Below are 23631 nucleotides of genomic sequence, written 5' to 3'. Positions count from 1 at the left end.
GAGAGAGACTGTCAGCAGATAAAGTTAAATGAAGGAAAAGTCCAGTGAAGGAAAATGAATTTGGAGTATATAATTTTTTAGTACCATGCCTTTGTATTTACTACCAGTTTCATGTATACTTGGAATCTAAAATGTTCATTCCTGTGAGGTCCCATTTATTATAATGACCTTGCCCTGATGGCCATATTACAGACAGCAACAACAACAACAAAAAAGACAATGATATCAAATCATGGAAGTGCAGCTTAACAGAATAGAAATCATAGAATAGCTGAGCTGGAAGGGACCCACAAGGATAATTGAGTCCAACTCCTCGGTCCCAAGAGGACTGCCCAAAAAATCAGCCCATGTGTCTGAGAGCATTGTCCAAATGCTTCTTGAGCTCCGGCATTCTCGGTGCTGTGACCACGTGCCTGGGGAGCTTGTCCCAGTGCCCGACCACCTCTGGGTGAAAAACCTTTTCATAACACCCAGCCCAACCCTCCTCTCTCGCAGCTTCAAGCCATTCCCTTGGGTCCTGAACCAGCAATAGACTTATGCTTGTCTGATGTTTTGTAGCTGTAAATTACTAATTACAATTATTTTTATTTAGAGTAGTACAGTATATAATATTGTATTTTATTGTTTCATGCCAAACATATATACTTCTCCATGCTTTCTTTTATAATTGCTGATGTATAGATTCCCAATTTTTTTATTATTATTATTTTTTTCCTGGAGCAGTATAACTGTATTTTAAGTACAATACTTCGTGTTGCATAGTTAAACTGAATTTTCCTTGGCTCAATGGAAATGTGAATACAGTACCAGAACTGAGTCTTGGCTGATCCCAATTTGATCTGCACTTTCATAAGCATTGTAGTTGTCACAATTTTCAGTTTTGTTCGCTCTCCCCTGGATCAAAAAGGTCTTTTCTGTCACACAGATACTGCATGCTTTTTCAAAGAACAATTCTTTTAAAGCTGTGTGGTTTATCTGAGAGGCTCTTTATGCTTGTGAAGATTTAATAAGCTCTTCCAACACGGGCTGAAAACCAGAGTTCTCTTGGAATTTGAAGATGCAGTGCTTTTGTAAGAAAATACAGAGTACGTTGTGGGGGAATTTCTAATGGGCTAAGGGTGATCCTCTGGCAGCTCTAGTGACCTGTTTGAGAATCACCTGCACTGTGATGGGACTCAGAAGAATAGCAGATGATGCTAAATTCTCTAGAGATATTCTTTGTCCCCAGTAGCTTTGAATAAACACTGTTTGTTCTTGTGGGATTTTTTTTTTTTTGTTAAGTTTTGTTTTCCCTGGTGACAAGACAGTCTTCTGAATGCAATGTGGGTGTGTGTGTTTGTACAAGGAACATCTCTCATTTTACTGTGAAAGCAGTGAGGAATAAAATTATGGAATTTTCTTAGAGATAGATGCATTTTTTCTGTGACTGATTTTGCAGATGGTTTCAGTAGGAGTTTTCATGTTGCCGTTACAAGCTAATTAATGGTGTTCAGATTTTAGATATTTTCAGTAAAACCTGATATTCATAAGCTGAAAGGAAATAATTGCTGAGAAACTAAGGACCTAATATTTTATTTCTTTTATTAATTATTTTATTCTAAATACAAACTCAATTAAAAGCAGCACTCTTTAATCGCTATCTCAGAAGATTTCTTAATGTTTTAATCATACCTTCTTCTGAACACCTGTAGACTAGGTCTAAAGAATGATTGGTTTTTCAGTGTTCATACTTGGCTTTGTTATATAAATGTTGACTAAATGTGCTAGCAAGTAGAGTGAATATCATCAGATGAAGCTGCTTGTATTTCAGGGTCTCATATAGCATCAAGAAATCAAAGATCATTGTGAAACTGGATTGTAAGTGCATTTTGAACTTTGCCATCATTGGCAAAAGGGACGTAAAAGACATGCACAAGCATTGAAATAACTCCTTTCACAATATTACTCTCTGTACTAGATAATTATCCCTTTTTAAATATTTTATTATGTTCCTAAAATAATGTAGGTGATCAGATGATTGCAATATGTGCATAGGCTTATATAGTACAGTAGTGGTATGGAATATTTAGGTTATTTAAATCACAACTCTTCTCTGTATATAGCATATTAATTATCCTCAGCATATTTAGGTTTTCTTCTTCTCATGCAGAGAAGGAATGAATGGATATAATTTCAAATTATGTTTATGTGCATACTTGAATTATGACAATTTGACAAGGCAGAATATATAGGATCAATAATCAAAGAGAGAGAGCAAAGCAGGACGTTTATAGCCAAAAGAGATAATCAAATGGGAGAAAACAGAGTATGTTTGCCATGGAATTAATACAATTCCTAGAAACTCCATGATTTTTTCATTAGATTTCACAGTCAGGGCAAGTGAACCGCTAATAATATTTTTATGAGCTGTCAAACCTTCCTCCTCCAGTGATTCATTTGTCAGAGCGTAGCAGGCTTTTATGGATGAGAGATGTATACTTGTGCATCTTTTGCTATGCAGCTTCTCTGGCCTTTCAAGTCTGTTGATGACGACTGAGCATAACATGTTTACAGTAACTAAGATGCTAATCTGTTGCCTTGTAACAAGGAGGATCCCTTTTCTCGTTATCCCCATAGGCTTCCTCCACAAGTTCCATAGTACCTGTTTGGTGACAGCTGTGCCATCATCCCAGCTGAAGACACAGAACTACGTCCCTTAGTTTTATCTTCCCCCACAAAATACACTTAGTGTGCGATGCACACTAAAAGAATTGTTTGATTCTAATTTTGATTTTTGAAGTCTTTCTTTCTTAGGTTGGCCATGTGCAGGACAATTAAAACCATTGTTTTTAAGCACTGTTTGGAGAGGGGTTTGCCTTAATAAAATTACATCAATGGGTTTCAATACTAATTCAGTTTTGAGAAGTGTATCTGGGAAAGGGAATAGCACTTCTGTGGTCTAACATAATGCGTCTGTGGTTTTTTTTTTTCTGCATTTTTCCATGGTCTGTGATTAACTTAATAGATTCTGCAGCTATTTTTTAAGGTAATTTTACTTCATCTAACTGGTCTTATATTTAAGAAGCTTCTGCTTCTTAAATGCACTTACCTTGCACCAGTTACTAGCACAGGCAGCCATTCAGCTCAAGAAATAGAGATCAATTATTCATGAAAGAAAAGCTTCCTTGCTGAATGAAGACGGGGTCACTGACACCTTATAAGAATAGTTAGCTATTCTTTATTTGTCCCACTGAAAACTGCTTTGACATTTTAATCAATCTTCAAAAGCAGCTAAGGTTTTAACTTCATCTGGAGTCACTTAAAGGAAAGTAGGTGACCAGAACTTGACAGGTATGTGTCTCCAGGTAGAAGGTGAGCTGTGGCAATACCCAGTCATTTTTTATTTTTAATTTAGGCTTTTTCTTATACCAGCATCTTAACATTGCAGCAAAAGGCACTTATGAATGCTTAGCTCTAATCAGTGGTAGAATAAAGTCTGCAGTGAAGCACCACTTTATTATACTTCAGATGTTTTGGGTCTATTTTATAACATTAATACAGATTACATGTATTTTATGGGCCATATGGTACTCTTCATTTTCTCAGATTTATAATAGGAGCCTGTAACATGATACTGAAAAACAAAATGAACTCCAGAGAAATAAAATTATTCAATTACAATTAACACATGCACCCTTGCATGACATGCACCACTCATCGATTACTGTCTAATCACATGGCTTGCTTTCCTTCCGATCTACGTGAGGATTGACTGACACACTGGCAGCCTGAGCAACTATGAGTGATCTGAAGAGTGCTATTGTGTGTTTTACTCAATTGTAGTTTGCCTGCTTTACAACAGGGAGTTGGTTGTTACAGTGCACGTTGCTGGTAGTTTATTCTAGATGCATTTGTTAAATAGTCCCACCACCTAATTACTCCCATCCCACCTCCTCTCATTCCCATGCCTCCCATCATTCTTCTGCATGCTAAGAGTATCTAATTTTTGTGTTGCACTCCTCAATTTCTTTTCTTATACTGTGGAAGAACAGACTTGTTTTACTGACTTTTTCAATGTCTTGGCACACCCCACTCTATTGTGATCTTCCAGCTTTCACTGCACACTGGTTTTGTTCTTTTAATCTTCAAATTCCTTTTTAATTTTGTAATCTTTCCACTTCTTAGAATGAGGTCCAAAAGCCAACAGTCCCTCAAATCACGACAGCTCTTCTTTGCTTTGGTTTGTTATTACTTGCAGGATAAATGGCATGCTGTATCATGGGCTGCTTGTTGTTCTTGCATGAACTCTGTTAATAGCTTGCCTCTTAGTTCAACAACATTTCACTGATGGAAAACTTTTATTAATTATAGGACATTATTATTCTTTATCTTAAAGTTAATTATATTGGGAAACATTTCATTTGTTTGAAGAATGCAAAACACACGGCATGAACTTTACAGTCATTGCAAAAACTTGGAGACTGCTGATGTTTTAGAATCTACGTAACAATAAAAATAAATTGAAAAGAGCAGTATCTTGCATGTAAAGCATACTTCCATATTAGTGTAGTGTTAAATATTGTTGAACTAGCTGAACAATGTGAGTTATTATCAGAACTGTGAAAGCTGAACAAAGCAGTTAAACTCTTTAGATACCAGCACTATTAATTTGGACATTATTGTTAGAAAAATACAAATCCTATGCCATGAAGGGTGGTGATTTAAAAATGAAAAAATACCGTATCTCACTGTGTTCTTAACCAAAGCTTTAAACATTTCATATGTAAAATTTCATACATTAAAATGGTTTAATCGTTGCTGTACCAAGAAAAAAAAGTAACAGATTATTTCTGAATAGTTGAAATGGAATGTAGTAAAGTGTTTTCTGATGGGCAAAATGCTGACTAAAAATCAGGCTTTCGTTTCTGAAAAAGGAAAGTATCTCTTTTTTCCGTATTCTAGCAGAAATGAGGGTTGGTGTATATTTAGAAATAACTGATTCTACCATCATTTACCCCTCTTAGAAACAATAAATAAAGAGAAACAATAAAATAATATTCCATTAATTTGGAATGTTATTAATTGTGTGAAACCTTGTGTTTTTTTTCTGCTCTTCAATGACATTTTATTTCTTCTCAGACACGTGAATCCCATTATTGCTCATATAGACTCGTGTCTATAAGCAGTCCGCTTAAGTTTCGAATTTCTCTCACAGAGACAAGCTCCATTTATGACTGCTTCTGTAGCTATTGAAGTGAATGGAAACTTTCCCTTTAATTGTTATATGATTTTATGCTGTATTTGTGTTTTATCTGAAACTGAATACTGACAAGATGCATTTAAATTATTATTAAAATGTCTGAAAATATCATATGCAAGATAGCTATGAAAGAAAGAGGGACTAGTATATTCTCAGTTCCTTTACGTGTCATACTAGTCGTATTAAGAGAATCTGAATTTGAGCTAAGATCTTTACAAGACAAAAGAAATATCAGTGGTATCTGGTTTGTATAATATGCCCAGAATTTTGGAACAAAAGTCTTTCTTCCAAGCGTACCATTTCAGAGGTGATTTCCACAATATAACAAATAAATTCTTGTTTCTATTAAATCTAGTATAATTATGAAAAATGTGAATCTGTATAGGAAAAACTGAAAAACAGGAATGGCTTGCATTCAAGTAGGGTAAATGCATTAGCAATTTAATAAATGATAAATGGATGACCTTATCTTCCTGTAGTAGGTCATAACTGATTGAGGATGCAGGGGGAGAAGATCCAGTGGAGGTAAAGGTAAAATATTTACCTAATATAAATGTAATGCTATCTCATGCAAACATAATTATATCTGAAAGTAGTGCAAACTGTCCGACCTGTACATTAGAAAACCGTGCCCTTTCATGTATGTCACTTGCTTGTAGGGCATTGAGTCTTTTCTGCCTTCATGTTGAACTCTTTTGCCCAACTGTTTTATTGGGCTTAATTTGGTCATTTAGCTTTTTGATTTCCTTCAGTACTTAACTCCATTTTTTTATTATTATTTCCTATTTTCCTATTTAACCTAAAAGCTACATTTCACATCATTCAGTATACTTTTAAACATTAAAGAAAGAACAGGCTACTCATCATTTATGAAACTTGACCAGTATGAGGAAATTAGCATATATTCCTAGCTACACTGCAGAGTAGTACATTTTGATACTTAAACATCTGATCATTCCTGAAAGGAGCAATCATTTAAGAATGGATCCTTTGTTCAAATATGTGTGTAAAATTATATACATATCTTTACGTATGTATGTGTGCTGTCCAGTATCTTTGCCTTGGATATAATGTAGAAGATAATATGTGGTTATTTAAAACAGCTTTTGGAATGAGTACGCACTTTGGGCTTTTGTTTCTGTTGTAACTTCAGTATTTCAAATACAAGGTCACTGACTTTCTTGGGACTGTTTGGATAGTGAGTGGGTTTGTAGGTCTCTGAACAGCCACAATGATGTTGTTAAATGACTTCTCAATGCATTTGAAAACTGAAGAGCAGTTTAAAGGGGGAGCTGAGTAAACACAGGAATAGAAGTTATTGAGGTGATGTCTTCAAGTTGAAAGTCTTTTAAATAATCTATTAATTTAAATATTTAAAAAACTCCCCTGAAAAAAAAAAAAAAAAAAAAAACTTACACTTTTGACTGCAGTGTTTTAAAAACCATGAATTACAAATGACCCCCTAAGATTTATGCTACTCAAATGGTTAACTTTTTTTTTTTTTTTTTTCTTTCAATGGCATGGAGAGACAGGATTTTGGCTGTGTAAATCATGTTGCTCCATGGATATTCTCAAAGGGGATACTGTTCAGTAGAGGCAGACGGTACATAGAGGAGGAATCTCTTGTTTCTACTTTGACTGTAATGTTGATCCTTTTGAATGGCCCTTGCACAACTGTGAGTGTGTGTAAGGAGGATGGGAGCAGAAACATTTAACAAAACAAGAGAGTGGTATAGCCACCTTTGAAAAATACTTATGAAATGGAAGCTATTTCTTGAAGATGTTTTAAAGTACTTTGAATGAGAATCTGCAGCCCATAGTGGATTGTAATGCATTCGTCATAGCACTGAAGTGAAACTGTGAAGTAATTATGCTAATTTATATATGTAAAACTATGAGGGTTTGCCTCTTTATAACTCAGAACATTTTCATGTTAAATCCAGGAACTTAAATACACAGAATGTGCTATATTTTACTGTTAAAGGGGAACTAATTTTGCCATTTTCTTATAGTAAGCTAGTAGGTAGTAATTTAGCAGGCAGGTCTGAGGATGTCTATAAACTGTTAGCTAAATGCAAATCATCTCTAGTCCTTCAACCTAACATTCTTAAAAATAAACCTAGGTAGCTTATTTCCTATAGTAGATCTTGAAGGCTCTTGTACCTACTGTTTATTAAATGTTTAATTACCTGATGTATTTGAAAGCCACATTAGTATGTTGCTCTCATACTTGGTCTTGGGGTTGTTTTCCAGTCTTTGAAGTTCTGTTGCTAAGATTTCATCTTAAAATAGTTCTGTGAATGAAATGCAAACATATCACTGACTAGAATTTTTTAAAGCAATTACTTAGGAAATGTGTATTTATATTTTTTTAGTCTTTTCATTGTTTTTCTCTTAACCCCTGGTCTGTAATTGCAGCAAATACTTTACATTACGAGCGTTTAATAGAACATGGATGTCTTGAATATCATGATCTGATTTATCTTTTTGCTGTTTCAGAACGTGCTACTAACTGAAAAAAAAAAAAAAAAAAAAAAAAAAAAAGGTGCAGTAGCCATCAAAGTTCTCAGAGCATACTTTCAAAAGGCACCTCTAACCTCCCGCCCAATATGGGAAATTTCACATGCCTCCCAATGACGTCTTCTCTTCCCCCTGTTACCATTTCGATTAGACATGACTTTTTGTTGTCCTTTGAAAGTCTCAGACATATTGCAGCATATTCTGCATTCTGTGTTTATGGCCTATACCAAACGCTGCAGTATATATCAGCAGAGAATGAAAGATTTGTAGACTCATTCTCACTACTAAGTATGACTCAGCTGATACCTGCTTGCGTCAGTGTAAGTTCCAGACTATTTTTAAAATACTTTGAGTAAAAGGGTGCTGCATCCATATATTGGTATGAGTTGTTATGAGTCTGGTTGCAAATAAGTGGAATTTTGATTCGTGTTTGTTTTTCAGAGTCAGAGCTTCAACTGTGTGGAAAAGACTAAGTGTCCAGGATCTAATGTGAGTTCTGTGCAGATACAGGGAGATTCAGATTATTTCATCAACCATCTTGGAGTACCTGCCATGCAGTTTTCTTATGAGGACATCAACAAATCAGAGGTAATTATAAATAAAAATTATCAATCTGAAAATAGTTACACAGAGTGATTAAATAGGGATTCCTTGCTGTTTATGTTATCAATTGTATTGATTATTACTTGTCCCACAACACATAGGCTCATTGTCTCATATAACAGAATCATAGAATGGTTTAGGTTGGAAGGGACTCCTAAGGATCATCTAATTGCAACCCCTCTGCCATGGGCAGGGACACCTCCCAACAGATCAGGTTGCTCAAAGCCCCTCTGAAACTCAATTGTAAAATATTTCATGTTAGAGTACCAAAACAAGGTGCTTTAAAATTGTATTTATTTATTTTAAATAAGAACTCTATTTCTCTGATACTGCAGAATAGGGCCTACAGTCCTATGAGGCACATTTAATTGAAATCTGTAAAACGCTTTTTGTAATCAAAGTGATAAAGCCACTGCACTCTTACTTGAAAAGTTTAAGTTCTTTTGCCAATTTAGCTTTTCGGTACCTTACTATTTTTCACACATTTGCATAATAGAGCAATGCTACCACCTCGATGAAAGGCTTTAAAGCCTAAACATGGGAAGGACTCTAAAAGAGCAAGATATTCAACTGGTAAACATTTTGTTTAAATGTGCGAATGTTTCAACTTTTCAAACAGTTTTGGAATTTCATCCTTGAACTTTTCAAATAATTTTTTTGGAATATAAATGTCATAACTGTGAGTTAACATAGAAAATATAGCTTTATTCAGCAGTATAGATTAGCTGTACTGCTAAGACAGAGCTACATAAATTTCTTGGGGATCTGAGGGCTTTTTGCCCAATGCCATTTTAACTGCACCAAAGGCATCCACTCTTATGGAAAATACATAATTTAAAATATAAGCTGTTTACACAGCTGTTGGTTATAGAGATAGTGATTTCAGGCTGCATATGCCAAGAAGGGCTATGTGCACTGGGGTGTATTTTGATAAAGGCTGCTTCCTCCTGCTTATGATATCAGTTGTTTAAGGCTGCTGTTCTCGTACATGTGTTATTTGTGAAGGAAGAGAGGCAGATTCCAGGGAATCACTGAAACTCTGAAGCAAAATGAAGTATTTTCTAATCGTACTTCTTCAGGGTCATCATCAAATGTGGACAGGAGAAGACAACCTCCTGTGCCATCCCATACTTGGGATGGAGACACATGGAGAGAGGATACGTAGTCTTCCATACTGTTGTAACTGCTGAGTGAGCTCACTGTTTCAAAGAATTCTCTGCAGATTTATTTAAAACAGATCAACATTGATTTTATATCTTTAAAATATACCTGCAGAAGATACGGCACAGCTTTTGCAGTAGCATGTCAAGTGTGTCTCCAGTCAGAAAGTTGATTGGCATAAATATTTCATTTCATTTTTGCACTGCATTTATTATATTAATATAATATCAGTATCAACATTATCATGTGGAAAAAAGTGTGGATTTTGCTGTCCCTAGCCATGACTATACCTATTAGAGAGGCCATCTGAATTTCAGCTGTTTATCCATTCCTCTTTTAACCTTTTGCTTCTCATTTCGCTCTCCAATTTCTTTGTTCTGCTTTATTCTTCTTTTTATGTGAGTATCATCCTGTATCATTTTCCATATTCTTGGTAAAGTACCTTAAAAATAGAGTTCGCTGTGATGGATTCAACATTTTAATCTGATAGCCACACTTACCCGCTTTCCTTCATGAAAGGGGACAGAAGAAAGACGTTTCTAAAAGGTCTATATTTGGAAATGTAGAAGTGGAATTCTTTGCTAAAGAGAGGAAAAACAACCCAGCAGTTGCAAGTTAATTCATTTTGATTGTGTCTTAGCAGTTTATAGCTTAGTTGCTGAAGAACTAGAACATAAGTAAATCACAGGGACTGAGAAAAATCACCTTGCTATGGCTGCCTAATATTTGGCTACAAGAGAAAATACAATCTGGATTTGATGATGTTTTAGAGATCTGATTATTTCCTGAACGTCGTAAATTAAATGACACCAGGCTGTTCAGCATTTTGAAGCCTTTCTGATCACTTGCAAATGTAAGCTGACAAAGGAACTTTTTTCCTATTTTGATGGAGCTATTTTGAGCTCTTCATGATGTAAATGTACTGCTACTATCCCATTTCTGTGGCATTGTAGTCTACAGTTTTCATGAGGCATCCAATTCTTTTAATTAGAGCTGGATGATTTTCTGTGTTATCTGCATATTATTCATCTTCCTCAGCACATTCCATTACTTAATGATATTTGATAACACGGAATTTAAATCCCTTCTGCAATAATGTGACAGGTTGCATGAATGGTAGTATTATCATTTTGAGAAAACGAGTTAGTGCATGCACAAATAAAGCAAAACAAACACACAAAACCAATCAGAAAACAAAAACATAAAAATCCCCAAACCTCTGTGTTGTTTTTTTTTTTTTTTTTTTTTTTTTTTGGTTTTGTTATTTATTGATGGGCACATATTTAGCATGAAATATTTTATGATAGCTCTCCCAGTTCAGGTATGCGGGGCTTACAGAACATTTACTTTTACACCTAGATCATAAAAGTTGTTTTCCGTATCTTCAGTGAAACTTAAGTACAGGCATGAATGATAAAAATTACCTGTCACATTATTCACAGGCTAGACCAGGAGAGTGTAATACCATGGACCACTAAGCTAATTTAGAAGAAAAATGAAAAGAAGTTTCTTTATAGAAGGCATTTGTATGTAATATATGTAGAAGAGTTTAGAATTTTGACAGTTTGAGATTGTATCCTCTTTAGAGAGAATGCATAATGATTTTTATTTCTGTTGAAATATGCATAACTTTTTGAAGGTAACTTTCAACTTTCATTAGAGCCTTTAAAAGTGAGCTTTGCCCACACTGGTGTAAAACAAAGGCCACTAAATCTTAACACGTCAATGACTGTTTGCTTCTCGCTCATTTTCATCATCTATTTCCACTTCCTCCCACCACCCTGGCTCCTGCCCTCTTTTCTTTTCATAACTCTTCAGTGAAGCTTACTGCAGTTTCTTGGTTTCAGTATTTACATGCTTAGGTTGACATATCAGGCACTTCTTTCAAAAGAAATCAAAAGCTCTGCAAGTTTTCTTTGTTATCACAAAAGAAACAGAGGAGCTGTCCTTGATGGAGAGAACTTAGAGTCTAGTTTGCTGAGAAATAACTCCCATGTTGCGTGTTACTTTTATCTCTTTCATGTGTTAGTGTATAGGGAGGGCTTAAGCAGTATGGAGTGCTCTTCTGTGCATCTGGTGTGTATCTTAAAAGAGTGAATGGGAAAGTGATGTTTATACCTATTTTTGTCTGTATGGGAACAATACGAAATGTCTGCAAGTCCTGGGGTGTCAGTGATCAAGGGCTCAGTTTTAATACTGTGTTATGTGGTCTTCAGCTGAATTGAGCATACAAATTCATGGAAATCAGGGTGGCATGGGGATGTTCTTCATCCGGTCATCCAGGTAGGCTTCACTAGGACCATATCACAAGTATCACCTGATAACTGTGTGATTCTGTTCTGTCATTATTGATGCACTGATGTATGGAGTCAGTTCCAGCTATGATCTTCACATGTTATTTGTATTACTTAATTTTGCTTCAGTGAAAATGCCTAAGTAATTGTCTTCAGTGAGTTCAGTTTAATTTAAACAGAACTTGTAGGAAGAATTCAGAGTTGTTTTTAATTTAAAATTTGCAACTGCATTATCAATCATCCCAGCATAGGTAATTCAGTAGAGTAGTTGATGCCCACTGGCTCTATTTCCAGGTGAATACCTATGTCCATTACCATTATAACCTCCAGCACTCTGTTTCTTAGAATTCACAGAACGGGGAAAATAAAGCTAATTTCTGCCTGTCAGTGAGCTACCACTATTTCTCTGGCTGTCGTAATTTATCAGCTGCTACTGTTTTCTTTGAAGGAGCAGTTCTCTGTGTATCAGATAGGGAATGGACTGTGTATGTCAACAAAGCTGAAAATAACCAGTAAACAATTTTGCAGCCTTGTGAGAAGGACAGATGAATCCCAGTGACAGACACAAGGTCTATCTTCCAGCTACACTGTCTGAGCTGCAATTTACCTTACAATGCAACATGTATTCTAATGTTAAGCAGCTGGATGTATTGTACACAAATGCCAGATATATAGATATAGATATATTTTTATCTTTGCTACATATACATGCATAAATATACTGTCTAGTAAACTCTGGATAAAGCAAGAAATCTAACTGAGCACACATACACCCTTGTAGCTATGTAACTATGTTTCGTCTGATCCATGATATCCTTTATTGAGAACCACTTCTGTATCGTTATAGTGGTTCAGTGGTCAAACAGTAGCAGTGCTTAGAATCAATCAATTTTTATGATCTAATGTTTCTGATTTCTATGTTCTTAATGCAGTTATCTCAGCATTCCGTATCCCATCAATAATCTCACTGTTACTCCATAACCAGATCATTTTCTCCTTTACTCCTGGCATGTCTTCAAGTCCCTTTCCAGACAGGAAAGAATTTTCCTATCTCAGAATTTCAGAGTGACTATTTTGATGATCTACAACTGACCAGGCTCTTCTGTTAAATTTTATGCTGTCTTCCCTCTATTACCATTAATGTCCTGGACTGCGTCAACCAGTACCAATTAATTTAACAGATCCATCTATATTTATCAAGAAATTCATTTGCATGAATCATGGCATGATTTTCTTTGAAGGATCAGGGCAGACCATATATAAAGGCCTGGTGTATTTATTTCAGCTCAGAGCAGAACTTCTGGATCTGTAGCATATGCTTGAATGTCCTTAGGAAAGGATTAATGCCTATTGTTTTACCTTGATATTTCAGAGAGGTGTCCACCAGAGAGATTCCTACTCTGGATGGAAGCCAGGCTTCCCTTTTTATATCTAGACTACTAGGGAGTTTGCATATTTGGGAGCCTTTCCAGCTAAAATTATGGCTGTGCGTAACTCCCCTCCCCTCTCTCCTACTTCCTCCTCTCCTTTCTCCCTGGTATATGTTAAGTCTTCCAAGGAAACACGTAGCTGGTAGCTGCCAATGGGGAGTTATAGGAGACTCATGTATTGCAGGAAAGAAACAAAGTACAGGTGTGCTCAGAATACCAGAGAAGAGCAGAAATTCTTGCAAAGGCGCCAATGTATATCAGCCTCAGAATGGCACGTTGCGTGGGAACCCAAGATTTCCTTTTTCTAAGCTGTCAGTGGAGTTTGGTGCTGCCACAATTACTTCTGGGAAGTTTTAGGAACTTTGTAGTAGAACTTTATGGTCAAGGTTTAGCAATGGGAGTTAGAAGTTCCAAGGGGAAAAGAGGTTTTGGTTTTGTTCATGGACAAGCAATGAACTGTCAGTGTTTAACAAAACGTAGTCCAAACTGTCCCCAGGAGATTGTCCTAGGACTACTCATGAAGGTAGGTCCAAGCCATGGCTGCTTCTGTCTTACCTTTCTCACTCATGGGCTATGTTTTTATAATAACTATGCTTTTAGCTATTTATACTGTATTTCTTCTAGCCAATGCATTTTTCTCCTTTCTGTCTGTCTTTTGATTATAGCAGTGCTTTTTAATTTCTCAGTAAATTCAGGGGTTTTTCAGTTTAGTACTCAGCAGTCATACATTAATACATTAGTCCATCTGTTCACTTGTACGCTAATGTAGTTGAATTTGGTAGTGAGAGCAAGCTGAAATTGTTAAGGTTAATGACTCAGTGTTTTACAAGACAAAATACATTTGACGTTCAATTGATTGCATGAATTGTTTTATTGAACAATGTGAATATTAAACTACATAATGTCGTGGAAGACCATCTTTGTTATTCCAGTAATGTTAGTGAAACCGATGATGTCCTCATCAGTCAGATACATCGCTGTGCTCCAGCAGAGTCTATTTGGTCGCACAAATCTTAGTGCGTTGATATCCCAGACATTCCACAGTGCTTCCAGGAGGGGAATAATCTTTACATAAACAGGCTCTACAGAAACAAAAGTTTACAGCTTCTCTAGCATTTGCACAGCATGAATACAGATTTGTTGCTGTAAACTTGGCCTTGCAGATTCTGTCTGGCTTTTCGTTCGCTTGAAATTGACTGAGGGCTGTTGAAAGTCAGCGGAAGAAAGGTAGTCTGGATGTTAACAGGGTCAATGGGATATGGGAAAACATAGGAGAAATTTACTTAGATGCCAATTATTGCTTCTATTTAATAGTTTACTCAAGTGTCTAGCTACTGAGAACATCTATTATCTAAGGACAGAAGGCACTGAGTTATCTGTCCTCCCTGAGGAAGTAAATGGTGTGTTCTGTTCAAGATAACATTTTAACATTGTTGTTCTGAGTGACTAAATTCAACAGACAAGCTAAAAGTCTTCTGTCAGAGTACCTGGAATAAGTATCAGAGTTATATTAGTAATGTGGCACTCTACTTTTGTCTTTTAATATTTTTTTTTTTTAAAAAAAGGTCAAGATCACTGTGCTATCAAACAACTGTGATTTGAGTCATTGGTACATCATCTCAAATAGAGTTTTCAGAGTTCAGTATGTGTTACCATGGCCATTAGAGAACCATTAATACGGGTGTAAATAAATATTGTCTTAGAAGACATCATTGTTGGTTTATGGTGGGGGAGGAGGTTATTAAAGTCAGTTTGTATTTTTATTAACAGATGCAAGCAGGCTCTGATTTGAAGGTTGTGTAGCTTCATTAACATAATGGTCATATTTTGCATTAAGTTTATAGACGAAGCATCACTGTGCAGTAAAGAAGTATACCTTTCAAATTAGCATCTGCTTGCATATAACTGGCTTAGGATGGAGACAAAGCAAATTCTGCCTTTTAAACAGTGTCCTCCACTCCCGTTGTGATCCAAAGCAATCTGTGAAGGGGAGGAATTCCACTACTGGTATTGTGTAGACTTACTAGTTCTCATGTAACTAACACCTTCCCAGATGGGACTTCTATAGCAGGAAAGGTGACCTTTATTTGACGACATACAGTGAAGATAATGCATTGCTAGAGTACCTGTGATCCTTAGGACTGCATCTCTGGTCAGGGGAAAGGATCCTAGAATTTTTTCCACTTCCCATAATACAATGATACAAAAATATTAAAAACAGTTTCAGTTTCTAAACTTTGGGTCTTCTAATCGCTACCTGAAAGACTTGCTTTAGACTTCAAGATAAATGACAACCAGTTGCTCTTTCATTAACTGAACTAAAACTGTGAAGGCAATGTAAAATATTGTATGAGATCTAAGAATACTGCATATTTGTAGTTGATTTTTTTGAAAAGTGCAAGATATATAGGCCTTTAAAGTAACTCAAAAATACAAAACTAATACTTTTTAAATAATCTTTCTAGCATTCCTGAAATATGCAACAAAAAAAAATCTTTACCCATGCATTTTTTGTGCTTTATAATAAAAAGTAAATCCTGCAGGAATCTTCTCTTCAGTATTAGGAGTACTACTCAGCTTTGATACTCAAAAGATAAATACATTCATTTAGTTGTGACTTTTAAAATTAAATTTAATTACGTTCTTAATGGGGAAGGCTAAATGCACATATAATACATCTCATGTCATTCTTTAAAATCCCATTGCACAAATAGAATGCATGCAGCATTACAATAACTTTTCTTGCTTACAAAACAATTGCAAGAACAATAGCAGGAAGTGACAGCATAAAACAATTGGAAGAGATATCAGTAAAATATATATATAGTAAATATACCAAAAAATTAGTTGTCTTTTTCCCAATTTTTACAGTTGGCCAGTTTTGAAGAAGGAACTCCCTTGAAACAAATTTAGAGAGACAACTAAATGCAAAGAATTAATCACCTCACATTTACACACATATTTACTGTCCTTAGCAAAAGTCAGTGCTGTTTCTTACTGAAAAATGGTGAGCCTTCCATCTACCCAGTATCTGTCCAATGGATAAATGGATTAGATTTTTTCATTCAGCATAACGTAAGTCGTTTTTTAAAACACTAAACATAAAAACTGGAAAGAGGAAGCATTGAATAGCAAATGAAAGCATTGTGCTTTACAACGTTGGTGGTTAGGAAACATTGTCACTAGGATTCATGGCTTATAGCAGTACATCATTAGCATGACCCGCTGGCATCTCACTGGCACTGCTTATTTTCTGCGTAACCTGAGTGCTCACCATTGATTGTAAAATGTTATGAAACGTTCCTTCATCCTTCACACCACACATCTAAGAAGAGGTGTTCTCTCTTGCATGTAGTGAATCTGAACTGAGCTTGCTGTTTCTAATCTTCTGAAGCTTTGGGAAGATCTTCTCTGAGGTACTCGATTTCTGGCTTGGGCTGCTTCCTCCTACCTACACTGCTGATTGTGCCTTCAGTTTGCAAAGCAGCCAAGGAATACTTGAGGGAGGAATAATGCTATGCAAGTATCACAGTATCTTGAAAGCTGCTTTCTTCATGCTGTGGTCTGTGAATTTACAGTGATTATTCAATTCACTTACAAATGCAAGGAAGAAAACATTAAGTTAAAGGAAATGAGAGAAGAATGCATATATTCTTTTCCTGTCTGATGACTGTTGGCTCGAGCTTTATCTGGCTACAGTTGATTGGAATAATAAAATAAATCATGCAGCAGTGATTGCAATTCTATTTCTTCTGTTTTCTGTGTAGTCTCATTTGACAGGCTTATTTTGTCCAGCATCTGATGACATCACAAGGTCAGTGCACATCTTTACCAGAATGAAAAAAAAAAAAAAAAAAAAAGGAAAATAGATAAAATAGATTTGGTTTTCTTTATTTATTAAAACCTCTTTAGTCAACTGAAATAGTAAAATTATTTAAGAAAAGCCTCGTCATAAACTCCTTCTGCTGTGCCCATTTCAACAGGGCAGGGTCATTGTCACTTGGAGATTTTTGACATACATTAGGCTGTGGCAACGGCAAAGCTTTACTTTTTAAAGGTAATTGAAAAGCATACTCATTTTATGTCTTTAGTTTCATTTATGTAATAACCAGTGAAAAGTAGCTTTTAAATCATAATCCTTTGTGGATTTTTTGAGGGAATATTTAATTAGATTTCAAGAGCATTTGCTAGAAAGGGAAAATTCAGTCTCCTACTAAGATGGAGAGACACGCAGTCTTCTGTGGTGTATTTGCAGATTTAAGGGCTTTTATTAGTGTGAAATCCTATATGCCATACCTTAATGTCTGATGTGATTTAATCAACCCAGTTTAACACACATATATGAGAACCCCACCTTGGCTTCAGTATGTTCTATGCTACGTAATCCAGTGTTTCAATACATCTATTGAAAAATCTGGTTGAGTCTATTGCACCCTCTCAAAAACAAACAAAAACAGTTTTCCATATAGCTGATAATAAACCATATTTTAATCTGAGATGCCTTTTTCCATTACTCTCTTTGACCCTTATTCCAGTAAAACCTCTCTTCTACCCTGTCAGGGGAAAAAAAAAAAAAAAAAAAAAAAAAGGTCTTTTAGCCTATCTGAGGTGAAACACCTGTTTCACAAATAATACAGTTGTATATTTGCTGCCAAGATACCATATGCCAAATGCTTGACTTAGGGTAAAATGGAAGAAGGAATTAGTGAAAGCCTGCAGTGCAGATTTCAAAGGTATTTTTGTTCTGTTCACTGCTTTCTCTTTATCTTTTCTTCTGACATGGTTTTCTCCTTCATGCTGTGACAAATTCTTGGCAGCGGTCATGAATACAGATGCAGATAACTCCTCATGCAACTGTAGGCCTCTCTGGATGTCTGGGTAATAGTTTTAGACACTGGCATAACTTTATCGTGTATGCTCTGCAGGTGAATTCAAAATCTCAACTAAACTTGTTTCCCAGGTTGATTTAGAAGGTAAGCACTGCTTGCTTTCCGCTTTATTGTCCGACACTGCATGTCTGTGTGTTCCCCTCAGGCTGCTGCAACTCTACCCTTCATGCTGTTGTATTACACAAACGTAGAAAGAGTGAAACAGGTTAATAGCTTGTGGACCAGATCCAACATATAGATGTGGACAGGCATGAGATTATATTCTCAGTCCTGGTGCAGCAGAGGCTTTATACCTCTACCAGACATTATTCTTTGATCTACATGAAGAAAATAAATGGCTTTCTCTTGGCTTTCATCCCTCTTTTTTTTATATGCTTTGCAGACATTAGGACTCATGGCAGCATTAGGCTATCATGATTATACTGCTTGGCCTAACTGTACGAACTGCCAGAGGATTTTTGTTCTCACTGCTTTCCCTCTATTATTCTTTCCTAAGTGTCTCTTGCTTTTGTGCTGTACAAAATTGGAGGTACAAAAGCTGTGAAGTGGTGAAGAGTGAAGCTGGCACAAGTGTTGGCAATATTGACAAATATTGACAAGGGGGAAGTCAAACAGATAAAAAGGAGGTTGGTGCAAAGACTGGTTTTCCAGACCGAGTGTCATTGCTGAGTCAAGAAACCTCCACTGTATGTTATTTTAAAACCAAGCAAACAAAAACCAACCACAAAGAAATTTTAAAAAGGTAATAATTCTGGAGGGATTTGTGGATTATTCACCTAGTTAAGGGGAGAGGGATACTAACTATATAATTTTTTTTCCAGAGTAACAGTCAAGAAAACAGGAATCCTGTCATTGTAGATGCAGCACTGTCCTAGTCTAGGAAAAAAAACTGCTTGTATTTACAACAGAACTATTTCCACCTCTAAGACAATCAGTGTGGTAACATTTGTTGTTGTTTTGTTGTGTTTTGCTTTTTTTTGTCTCTTTGTTTCTTTTTCTTTTTTATTTTATTTTTTTGATGGCAGCGAAATAGATCCCTAAGATATGTTACAGTATTTACTGTTATACATTAATTCACCAGAGGTGCTGTGGGCTTTTATTCATGACTACAAATGGATTGGATTAAATTTGGTACATAAATTGAAGGCACGGTATAGGAAGGTACACAAGGGATGGCAAGTTTAGTACCTTTCGAAGGTGAACCATTCTGTTCAGTTTATTAGTTGAGGAAGAACAAGATAAGTTAGAAAATGAGTCTAATAAATCAGGAGTGAATTTTAGTGTCCATCATAAATAAACAAGAGCGAGCTAGGTTTGGGGTTTTTAGATTTTTCTTTCTGCATTTTCGATCCCCATTTAATCAATTCATAAATCAATTAATTACTGTCAGGAGAGCTGAGGACAGCAGGAAATTGGGTTCAAATTAAAAAGAAAAGGAGGCAATTTGTTTTAAGATTGAAAGTTGGATGTTCAATCGAAGTTTAATCAGAAGTGACCCATTATTTGAGAAGTAGAACGCCAATGTCTTTCTAATTTCACAGAATGTTTCGTTAAATGAGTGTTGAAAAGATCAGGTTAACTGATATTTCCAAAAGGAAGATGAGACAAAGGGGATTTTTGGAAGTGAGCTTCCAATATATGTTATGTATTCCCCTTCATTTCTATTCTGAAGAGATTGTAGTGAAACCTAAAGCATTATATTGGGAATTCAAGGTTTATTGGCATTGTCTTTTCCACAGGTTGTACAGATTGTGTTATAAAAATACAGCTTAATATCAGAAAAGCAAACATTCTTAATCCATTTGGGTAGCTGTGGAACAATTTCAAATGACAACAAACAGTGAAGAGAAAATTTGTAATTGAATGAATGGAAGTTGGGCTGCCTAAATTATAGGATGTCTAACAGTGGCCTGACCTTGAGAAAGTCTTTGCATAAATTGATATCATCATGAGACCTTTCAGCTCCATAATATGTAGAAAATTGTGGACATTGCACAAAGTGAGTGCTGATTATGAGCTTGCTGCTGCATGGAAGGCAAAATGAAGGGGCTGTTAGAAGTCTGCCTCACCCCTGTTCATGCTGTGAACTCCTTGCTTGCCGTGAGCAGCATCATCTCCATGCAGTGAGGTTCTGGCCTGACTTCCCCAGAAGTGAGCTCAGATGATAATATAGAATCTTTGCCTAAATCTAACATGGTACTGGTGCATGACTAAAGTGAAGAGAGATTAATTTTGTTTAGGAATTGAGTGTGGGAGAGTGAGGATGGCAACCGTAGCTATAATTCCTGCTGTGGGTGAAAAACATAAAAAATAATATAGTTGGCTTTAACGTTCTTCGGATTATCATGTCTTTTTTTCCTAGTGTACATTTACTAGAAATTTGCTTAGGAAAGTGCTATTAAAAATAAAAACTAACACAGGCTATTGTGAGCTCACTGAAAGAATAAATGAGGAGGCTGATTCAGTTTCTCACTGTAGGAAAGTGTTGTTCTTGCTGTTAAATGCTGAGAGATACTCTTGAAACACCACCTAGAGTCATATCTCTGCCATGTACTCCCTGGGATAAAGAGTGGGCTTCTGTTATTAGGAAAGTTCTTGCAGCTTTCTCTGGTTAGCATAGTGCTTGAAAGACTATAAAAGGTAAGAGAACCAAAGTATCTTTGCCTCTTTTGTAGTTCTTTGTGGAGCCATATTTTCTTTCAGAACAAAACAACTGTTTTAAACATTTCCCTTCAGAAGGGTAGAGCAAGATATTTCAGATGCCAGCAAGGTATTTCAGCTAGTAATCTCGGATTAACTGTTTGCAAATATTATCTATGTATGTAAACGTAAAAAAAAATCTTGCACATAAGCAATATTATTTATGAATATGTATAAACATATAAAATTGTAGTCATCTGCTCTGTTTTATGTACACTCCATAGCAAAGTCTTTGGTTCCTGAACAGAAAACTGAAGTGCAAAAATACTCAAGCCTGCTTAAAGCAGTGATTGTGTAAGACTCCTTTTTAAGCTCTTAGTAAGCAGAGTCTTGACTCCATCATGATCAAAGAGACTTGCCACTTGTGTTGCCAGCACGTGTTTTGAGTTGTTTACTCGTTGTTACTTGCTTATGTTGTGTTCCTTTAAAAGTCAGTACTTAAAAGGAGGCAGTAGCAAAGACTACCTGTTGGCCTTGCCCAGCCACTGTGGTCTCGACTAGGCTGGAAGCCTTTGGAAGGAGGGTTAATTGCTCAGTGGCTTCCAGAGAAAATATATCTGGGAGAGGTTTTCCAAGCATAGATGTGGTCTCACTCCTCACATGAAGGAGTGAGTAACTGGGCCAGTGTGAAAGGGAAACGGAAATAAAAATCAAAAAGACCTCCAAACCTTTCACTACAGAAGGGATGAGAAAACCAGAGAGCATATTCATAGCCTGACCACGAGAGATGGGGAAAAAGAAATTCTTTTCTTGGGATCCAAGCAGGGGCTTTTCTGAATTTGTCACATAGTGGATAGTCACTGGAAGATTGCTGGGCTGAGGAAAAAAAATAAAAATAAGAACACCCTGTGTAGAGAAATTACGTGTCCTGGATTCTGTTCTCATTCTGTTCCTGGTTTTGAAGAAAAATGAAGTTAGCCTTTCCAGGTGTTTGCATTCAGGAAGATAACAGGGCTGATCTGCATCAGAGCTCTAGCTTGCTTGGGGTTCAGTCACACCACTCATCTGTGTAATGCAAACACTTACAAGCTAATATTTCCTTCCACTTAAGTTATGGGGAGAAGGAGAAAAATAAAAAATAATTTAAAAATAAACCTGCTCTGTGAACAAAAAAATGATGAAATTAATCAAATATGCTGTTCAAGGGTTCCAGTAGGTTTCAGAATATGAAAGATGAAAACACAGCCCTGTGAACTGAATGAATAATAAGAGTCACTTTCTCATTAGCAGTGAGGGAGAAACTTTACATGATGCTTTAAATTCTTCTGGATATTCACTGTAAGAGCTTGGCTACTTCTTCAAGGAGCCAAATTTTATCTGGATGTTGGCAGTGTTTTTATTGATCAGTCTCTATTAAAGTCAGTGTCAAAGTCAATTGATATATGTCTGTCTTCCTTTCTGCTCAGGCAGTATAGTAGTCTGGAAAACTGGTAGGTTAGGGAAAAATCTATTGGTATCAGTAAAGCACTTTATATCTGATGACTTTTTTTCCTTTCTAAGGAAAGGAAAAGGGCAAAGTATTAAAACCAAATTCAGTCAAATATCAAAACAGGCTTTTCTCCAGATTACTAGTAACATAGCTAGTTCTGGTAAGTTTTCCTCTTTCTGTTATAATACATTGTATCTAAGTAATTAATACACTGGCATTTTAGAAATTTCCAGAAGTTAATTGTTTTTCTTCCATTGTTATGTGGCTTGTGTGTGGGAATGGTTTGAAGCCGTTTGTATCAGTCATATAGTGGCTGGTGTTTCAGTTGCCGTATGATAGCATCTTGTTTCTGTAATCCTGATTGAGAGTGGGAGAGCTTTCATAGCTGGCTGATGGTGGATGCATCAGAGATGTCGTGTCACCAAAGAGGAACATGGGAAGTTTCTATTTTGTTTCTCTCCAGGAATTACGGTTTTCATGTGCCTCCAATTTCTGCTGCCATTTTATCTACTTTTGTAATGCTCATATGAACATGTATTTTCTTAAGCTGTTTGTAATACAGAATAAAAGTAGGGTAGACTTCGTGATTTGGAAATTGAATAGTTATTTGATTACATCAATGGTACCACTCCAATTAAGGTTTTCCCTAAATACTAGAACAAAATTATTGAAAAGAATGCACAGATAAGCATACGTGGGTGCTTAGAGGAATAGTCTTATTTTCAAAACTAGTAAGCATGAATAAAATACTTTTCAGTAGAGAGAGCTGATGATCACTTTGAAGTCACTTTCATATTCTTTCTATTCTTTTTATTGGTGATGTTATTATATAGATAATCATTATTTTTGTATTGGTTATCCTTCCCCATTCATAAAACATCAAAGGAAGAAATGCACTTAATATAATGAATAAAAGATTAGTGTGATTAATATCTGCGGTAGTAAAACAAGAATAGCCATCAGAGCTACTGATAACCTTCAGGAGCTGCTCTGAATTTCACCCGTGTGCTTCTCTTTGATTCATGGTGCACTGGAATCCTGAGGATTCCTTTCTTTGGGAAAACAGGTAAGCAGAAAATATTGCTGTGTAGGGAATGAGAGCACTGAACGTGTTTGTAAATGGGTAAAATTCACAATTAAAGGGAAAATTCTTGCCTAGTGCATTGTTTCTAAAATTATCAGCCGTGGTTTCTAAGAGGTTTACAGCATGGTATTGACCATCAAATGATTCAGTCTTACAAAGACAGATACAAATGCTTGAGTTCATTCTATCTAATATTAGGTGCTTCAAGAAAGCACCTAAATTAAGAGAATGTGTATGAATGTATCCTTTCAGTGTTTGTATCTCTGTTATTGAACGTGTTAT

The 23631-nt window shown here is 36.0% G+C and overlaps 1 protein-coding gene across 9 annotated transcripts in view; it reads left to right on the top strand.

The window, feature by feature from the left end:
- NAALADL2 (N-acetylated alpha-linked acidic dipeptidase like 2) overlaps positions 1-23631 on the top strand; it is a 438092-nt gene that overhangs the window by 347365 nt on the left and 67096 nt on the right. For all 9 annotated transcript variants that reach the window (XM_035335008.1, XM_035335005.1, XM_035335007.1 and 6 more), the window contains one exon: positions 8201-8347. In XM_035335008.1, the coding sequence (XP_035190899.1) occupies positions 8201-8347 (147 nt within the window). The remainder of the gene's footprint in view (positions 1-8200; positions 8348-23631) is intronic.

The sequence above is a fragment of the Oxyura jamaicensis genome, chromosome 9, assembly GCF_011077185.1.
Source record: "Oxyura jamaicensis isolate SHBP4307 breed ruddy duck chromosome 9, BPBGC_Ojam_1.0, whole genome shotgun sequence".
NCBI classification, from domain to species: Eukaryota; Metazoa; Chordata; class Aves; order Anseriformes; family Anatidae; genus Oxyura; species Oxyura jamaicensis.
The sequence above is the reverse complement of the archived record's forward strand: the minus strand, read 5'-3'. Positions and strand labels throughout refer to the sequence as shown.